The sequence below is a fragment of the Lipotes vexillifer genome, unplaced genomic scaffold (assembly GCF_000442215.2).
Source record: "Lipotes vexillifer unplaced genomic scaffold, Lipotes_vexillifer_v1.1 scaffold1162, whole genome shotgun sequence".
Classification (NCBI taxonomy): domain Eukaryota; kingdom Metazoa; phylum Chordata; class Mammalia; order Artiodactyla; family Lipotidae; genus Lipotes; species Lipotes vexillifer.
In genome coordinates, this window is record NW_006779033.1 from 542,181 (window position 1) to 550,132 (window position 7,952).

General features: G+C 41.9%; 1 protein-coding gene across 1 annotated transcript in view; it reads left to right on the plus strand.

The window, feature by feature from the left end:
• Positions 1–7,952, plus strand: part of FAM217A (family with sequence similarity 217 member A) — a 9,294-nt gene extending 1,342 nt beyond the window's left edge. The window contains 10 exon segments of the mRNA XM_007452104.1: positions 857–928; positions 3,202–3,286; positions 3,449–3,462; positions 4,085–4,159; positions 4,256–4,323; positions 6,736–6,968; positions 6,971–7,011; positions 7,013–7,433; positions 7,436–7,896; positions 7,899–7,952. Coding sequence (XP_007452166.1) covers positions 857–928; positions 3,202–3,286; positions 3,449–3,462; positions 4,085–4,159; positions 4,256–4,323; positions 6,736–6,968; positions 6,971–7,011; positions 7,013–7,433; positions 7,436–7,896; positions 7,899–7,952 — 1,524 coding nt within the window.

Here is a 7,952-nt window from a genome sequence, read left to right on the forward strand (position 1 = left end):
CCGGCCCGCACCTGCCGGACGCCCACCCCCCCGGCCCCGCCCCGGGTCCCCGTCACAGAGGCCGGGCCGCGCACACACCCCGCACACCCCGCGGCGCCGCATCCCCAGCGCCCGCGCGCGCCTCCCTCCCGGTCCTTCCGCCGGGGCGCGTCGCAGGTGGATCGGTTCTTACTGATGCAGAGCATCCGTGAGCTGTGTTCTCTGCGTCTTCAGGACCCACCCTTCCTCTAGGGGACGAACAGTTGTAAACGACTAGGAAAGACACTGAGTACTGCAGTGGCTTCAGTTTGTGGTTTTTTGCAGATACCCATGCCCTAAGCAATGCCTTAATCCGTTTAAGCAACGCCTTAAAGATTGCTTCACTTGTTTTATGACACTGTAGTTCTCGGAGACTTATGCCTTAAACTGGAGCGGGCCTTTTGGTACCTCTGAGGCATGTGGGAGTGTCGGCTGTGCCCGTGAGTAAGGTTAATCCTGCTTTCAAACGCAGCACCTGGCTTAAATCATTAAAAGCAGAGTTCATGACCCTGTGTTTTAATTCCAGATAATTCACCATACTTTTTCTAATTTGTGTTTTATCGTCCTGAAAATATCACCTTTCTCACTTCAGACCTTCACTTCCTACTCTTCTGTCATTTAGACCTTCCACCTTGCTTTTTCTGTGCCCCCCGTTTTTGTCTGATTGCCTCTGGCTTCCAGTTAATTTCCCGTTGCTACCCCGCCTCACCCCACAGGCCCTCTCTCCCGCGTTCTAAGCTTTCTCCTGAGCTCCTTTGGATGCGGAGCCCAAGTTCACGCGCTCTTTGAAATCAGCCTCGTGCCGTACCCTCAGCGTGCCTGTCCCACACCTGTGCAGGATTGTGAGGAAACAGAGAAACGGGACGGTGAGGACAGCGGCCCCAGTCTGCGCGTGTCCGTCTCCCGAGAGGTACGGCAGCTGCCCGGGAAACAGCGTGAGGGGATACGGAATGGAAATTTTTCTTTTTTTTTTTATTTTAAATTTTTATCCTATATTGGAGTATAGTTGGTTAACAATGTGTTCGTTTCAGGTTAGTTTCAGCAAAGTGATTCAGTTATACATAAACATCTATTTTTCAAATTCTTTTCCCATTTATATTACTGAGTGTTGAGTAGAGTTCCCTGAAAATTTTTATGTCTTATAACAAAGGAAGAGCTAACCAGCTTCTTTGTACATCTCCAAACATTTCTCTTTTTTTAAATTATTTATTTATTTATTTATTTATTTATTTTTGGCTGCGTTGGGTCTTCGTTGCTGCGCGCGGGCTTTCTCTAGTTATGGCGAGCGGGGGCTGCTGTTCGTTGCGGTGCACGGGCTTCTCATTGTGGTGGCTTCTCTTGTTGCGGAGCACGGGCTCTAGGCGCTCAGGCTTTAGTAGTTGTGGCACACAGGCTCAGTGGTTGTGGCATACGGGTTCAGTAGTTGTGGCACATGGGCTTAGTTGCTCCGTGGCATGTGGGATCCTCCCGGCCCAGGGCTCGAACCCGTGTCCCCTGCATTGGCAGGTGGATTCTTAACCACTGCACCACCAGGGAAGTCCTCCAAGCATTTGTAATTGCAGTTGGACTTGGTGAAACATGCCACCTTGAACCGTCGGGCAGTGCTCACCTTTTAAATTTTCTCACACGTGTTTTGTGAAAAATATTGGTAAGGCAGGTGGATATCAAATAATAGAACCAATGCCCACCCTGTAGGCAGTTTGCAGTCTGGCTGACTTCATGGGCTACTGACAGCCTTCCTTACTGGCTGACGAATTTGGTTACTTTTATTCTATGACCTCAACAAGCATGGTTTTCATCACCTTCCCTTTATCATGTTAAGGTAAGGCTATTTCTCTCACAGGTTATTTTGTACCTTAGGGAACCAGGATTACAGAGCTGAGAGAAGCTTGAGAATCTGTCAGGAGGTTTTAAAAATGCAAATATCTGGGGCTTCCCTGGTGGCACAGTGGTTGAGAGTCCGCCTGCCGATGCAGGGGACACGGGTTCGTGCCCCGGTCCGGGAAGATCCCACATGCCGCGGAGCGGCTGGGCCCGTGAGCCATGGCCGCTGGGTCTGCGCGTCCGGAGCCTGTGCTCAGCAACGGGAGAGGCCACAACAGTGAGAGGCCCGCGTACGGCAAAAAAAAACAAAAACAAAAACAAACAAATATCTGGCCTCATCTTACTGAATCAGAATCTGTGCCATTTTCTTCAACTATTATTTTTAAAAGAGCTCCCTTGGTGATTCTCATGCAGAGACTAGATCCAATGCATGTTATCTCAGAGAGCAGAGAATTTTATTAATTTTATTTTTCATGAAAACCTCCAGAGAAAGATAATCTGCAGCCCACATTCCAATGTTCAACTCTCCTTCCTGTCGAGAGATAACTTCCCTGTGGATCAGTTAAATCCTCATCCTGTACTTAAGCTTATTTGTCCCTGTTTCTCCTTAGTGCAGAGATAATACCTAGTACTACCTGCTTGGAGTTTGGTTTGCAAAGGATTTTCTCATTTGAGATTAAAGAAAAAAAAAACTGAGTTCATCCCTCAAATATCACTTTTTAAAATTAACTGCTCACCTCTTCACTTTCCTTTTCCAGGATAAATGATCACATCCCTCTCCTGCACACACCCCACGCTTTTCCCACATACGACTCAGCACAGTATCTGGAACATAAATCCTCAATAGATATTGTACCTATTCTTATTCATTTTTTGCCTTAAAAAATATTTCCTAAGTGTTTCTCAGCATCTGGAGTCTAGAATGAGAGGTGGGCTGGTCAGTGTTGAGTATGTGAGAATTTTGTTTGGTTGATGGAAAGATTTTTATACTCTTTCAGATCTGGTACTCAGATATATAAAATCTGGTGACTGTGCCATTGTGAACTGGACATTTTATCATATTTTTTAAATCACAAGTTTTGAAAACTTGTGTGCCATTATTTTAACAAAATGTGAATGAAATCATAAATTCTTATAAAAGCCTTTCATTTCCAAAGAGGTGTTATCCAGCTGATGATAGTTTGATGAGAACATTGCCCACTCCTCACAAATGCTGAGTGTCCTTTATAGGAGGGAGGGGGCCAGTCATGGAACTTTGTGCCTTTTGTTATATTTTAACCAAGGGACTTGTAAAATTATGTATTTGAGCTTTTAAAATTTTCTTACATTAAGTTTATCCTAAAACAAATATTGTTTTAGAACTTATCTCACTGGAATTTGGATACAGAATTACCCGTTTCTGAAAATAAAAACCTCCCACCTGGAAGGGATGGTGCCACAGGTGGTAAGAAATCCTCAATGTGTCTATTTATACTTATAAATATATGAGAATTTATATTCTAATTTATTAATATGAACAACCACTCATATTAAAGGGGGCTTGTTTTGAATATCACCAGTTTTGTGTACCTATGAATTGTCTTTTTTTTCATACACATTCTTTCAGACAAAATTAACAAGGTAAGGATAGATATTTGGTTTTAAGTAATTCACAAAACATTATTTTAACATTACAATGTGTGCTCCTTAAAGAAAATTTCTTTCCTCAAAGTTAAACTTTTAAATTTTATTTCTATAGAGTCCTTCAAACAAGTCAAAGCCTTTATTTACTATTTTACAAGGCTGCAAATTGGTCATTAAATATCTTACTATATTACTTTTTTTCAACATAACAGTGTTATAAATGGAAATTAACATTGTAGCGAAGATAATGCTTTCCAGTTACTGCCAAAAGGGAAGTGGTCTCAGCCCTTAAGATATCTTAAAGCAGCTGAAATGGTTATACTTTGTTTTGAAATAGTGAAAACAATCTTTCATTTACTTATTTTGATCAAAAATAAAACAGTTAACTTAATAAAGACAATCTCAATGATAGTCAAAGCTTATTAGTTAACACTGTTTAGTTGATGTTTATAAACATACTAATTCCTACTGAGATCAGTAAAAACCATTTATATGGATATGAGGGAGTATTATAGGACTTTACTATATATTGCTTGGTTAGAACAAGAACTATACATTCTTAGAACAAGAGTCGGGAACAGAGATGTCATGTGTTTAAGAGTCTTCTGCTGCTTTATAGAACCATTTGGAAATTCCAGTAGAGCAACTCATGCTGGAACTTACTTTGTCAGAGCATGCTCCCAAAAGAACACAGGTGGGGTTTTATTCATCACACTCTGAAAGTATTATATTTTTTAAAAAGGCATGCAGTTACTGACTAAAATGTTGTCCATGGTTTTCCTGTTCTTAGAATAGTAAACGAGGGATATTCCAGTTATGGAGTTATCCTCTCAACAAAGGAAGTGCCACGGAGAACAGGTGAGAGAATATTTATGTTTGAAACCCCTAAATTACTGAAATAATCTAAATACAGATGAGTTATAACTGCTCAGCTGAAGTACGAGGCCAAAACAACAACCAGAAGAAAAATGTATTGTGTGCAAGTGGTGGGAAATTATAGCGACGCGCCCTAAAATAGGACGTGGCTGGCAGACAGCACAGTGTGTAGTGAAGAGGTGACTGGGCCTTTACCAGGAGGGTCTAGATGGACAGAGTTTGGACTTCCCATTCGAGTGAAAAGGAACCATGATAGGAAAGTAATAATTCACGTGCCAGGAATGATTGTCATCCCCTACGCGTATTAACTCATTTAACCCTCAGGAGAGACCTGCAAGGAGAGTACTGTTGTCATTGTCCCTGTTTTACGGGTGAGGACATGGAAGCAGGTGACAGGTACCAGATGGTTGAACCAGAATGTGAAGGCTTGGTTCACGCTCTCACACCCCCTTCCCTGCTTCAGTCCCTTCCTGGGATTTGAATTCTTACTTTTTGCTTCTTAAACTTTGGTGTGCGTGAGAACCAGCTAGAAGCCGCCTTCAAAACGCAGGTTACTGTTATTGGGAAATTAACGTGTATCGAGCACCGCCGAAATTAACATGTATCGAGCACGCTGGGTGTTGCTTTTACATAGTGTATTATTTAATGGGGATGCTGAGTTGCGTTCCTCTCTTTTGTCAACACAGTTTTAACAGCTGTGTGGTTCCCTTGACAGCCGCTGTCTCTTCGGCTGAGGATTCTCCCCTGTGCGGCTCGGGACACAGCTCACCTAGCGCTAACATTGAGGGGAGAACCAAGAGGCGTGAAGGGGATTGTAGTGACTCGTGTCCTGGGGATGCGGGTGGTGATGGGGGGAGGAAGCCTGCTTTAAGAGAAGGAACTCAAAGGAAGAGGTCAAGTGACGTGAGAGGACGTAAATGAGTCGGCAGAGCGCAGTGGTTGGAGACGTGAACGTGGGACCCAATGCCGGGGTTTAATCCCAGCTCCACCACTTACGGGTTGTGTGACCTCAGCCAGTCTGGGCCTCAGTTCCCTCATCTGTCAAAGGTAGAGAATGAAACTGCCGACCTCATGGGGCTGTTGTGAGGACTAAACAGAATCACGCATTTGGTGGGTGTTCGTGATTGATACTGGGGAGGCCTGGTGATGGTGCAGAGTTGGAAGATTGGGGTCCGTGAGACATTTTACTACTGAGATGTTTCTCCTCAATATGCTGTCAACAAGGAAAGAGAATAAAAGTCACCATAGCTTTCATTTAGTGTTTAACAATTTGCAAAGTACATTCATATAATTGTCTGCTTCTTAGACCACCTCCAGGGTGGGTATTATAATTTCCATTTTGCTCTTGGTGGCAAAGGGGTTCAAGCTTAGGTCTTCCACATCCAGATTCCATGCTTTTTTGTTTGTTTGTTTTTGTTTTTTTGTGTTTTTTTGCTTTTTTTTTTTTTTAACGGTACTACATGGATTGTGTCTGTTATCAATTATAGATTTAAGGTGATTTTCCTGTGGTTTTTCAGAGGCAAGTCAGTAAAGCTGTAGTATTTATTAGCTAAAAAAATAAATTTTTATTATTTTCTGTACTTTTCAAAATCCTTCAAGACTGCTTTGTTGTCTTTAGTGTAAATTGGCTTTAAAAGCAGCAGGAAGATAATGGGGCTATAAATATGTCAATTAACGCATCAGATCTTTCCATGGCAGTATTTCTAGTAAGCTTTAAACAAATACTAACTGTAAACTCAGTATTCTGTGGCCTGGCTTTTCTGCAGTTTTCATTTGAATATAATACCTAGAAGTATTAGTCCTAAAATAAAAGAGCACAATCAGATGAAAATTACAATAGACTATATCTGGGGTAATTTTTGTTTGATAGACATTGTTTTGCTTCCTTTTTTGTTAGAATAATTTTTAAAAAGCCACAGTGGCTACAGTAGAAGCCCTTCTTAAGTAACCTAACTACGTTCCTTGTGTTTCCTTTTATCTAATTCTGGGTAAATAAACATTTCACTGTAATTTCAATTTGAATTGGATAGCCTCCTTTTCAGGCATCATAGTTGAACGTACAATATATCATAGGCAAATAGCTATAATTAGACACTTTCAGCCTAGTGGCCATTCATAGCCAGTTAGCCATTTGTAGGTATAATGATCTAGTCACCTGTGCATGTACAAAGGGATGCCCAGTTACTGTTTTAATCTGTACTTTAAAAAATGTATATAGCTGTATATAACTAGAGCACATTTGAAAATTAACATGTTTCTGTTACAGATAGATACACATATGCCATTGGGAACCAAACATTAGCTAGTCTTCGATAAGGTTTCTTATTCATTAGCATTTTAATAGCATTTTAATTCTAGGCAACCAGCCATTCATTAAATAAACCTTTTTTTAAGGGATTTCAAAAAATCTTCAGTGGAAACTGGCTGTAACGTGACCAGTAATCGCATAAGGCTCTTCGCTGTGAACCACTCACTAACGAGTGCTTCAGTGGACAAGCCAGCTGGCTCCTACCCTGCCCTGCAGGCGCCATTAAGGCACTGCTGGCCTTATGCTGATGGAGACTTTTTTAAGGACAGAAATGAGCTTCATATTAATTTATGCTCAACTCTAGGAAACAACAGTGGGAACTTTTAACTGCACCAAATTGGAATCTGAAGTATGGAGACAGCAGGTGTGGAAGAAAATTTAACAGATGAAAGTGATTTATCAGAAAATGAAAAAGCAAACGATACTTTACTCAGCTATTTTAAAAAGATGGACCTGAACCTAAAGCCAGAAACAATAGAAAATGTTGAAGACTCTTTCACAGAAGAACCAAGTGAAATATTTCCATATCCTGATTTTCTTCCCCCTCCTTTCAATACCCTGGAGTGGCACAAATTAGCCATCTCAAAATCTGAAAATTGGAAAATGACAGTGGAGCCTCTAGACAGCTCTCTGGAGCATTTGGTAGCTCGTTTACTGGACTTAGAGAGATTGCAGCGCATGACTATTCAAAGAGAACGGCCGAGACTGCAGACTTCCTTCTGTGCTCCCTTAGCCACCGAACGACCCTCTTCCTCCAAAGCTGTACCCAGAATGAGACAGTCCAAACCTTCCAACATGTGGGCCTTCAGACAACTTGTGTAGAGAAAAGTCATGAGGAAAGGAAAACCAATTCTGGTTCTTGCAAGCTTGAATACAATGCTCTCAAGTGGAATTGCAGCTGTGCTGGGAAATACAAGTGGAATTCTAGACCAGCTCTGAAAACCTCACCCACCACAAAACAGGTGACTGCAGCTTACGACGACTTTAAGAACCCCAAGGTCTCCATTTTAAACCCATGCCGAGAACTCTCAGCCAAGCCTGCTTCTGCCGAGACAACTGGGGTGCTGGTTAAAATGGTCTCAACCAGATGTCTGCCACCAAAGTCTCCTACGCCAGTTTCACCTTTACCTCTGTCTTTTCCTGAAAATCAGAGGGAAGAAATTAAGGCACCACCAAGGACCAGAAAGAAATGTTACCGAAAAGACATGGTACTGAACAGACCATTCTATATTCAGAAGCTAAACTGTTAAAATCACGTTCGTTGATAGCTAAGGATAAGTGCTCACCCATTGACCAAAAATAA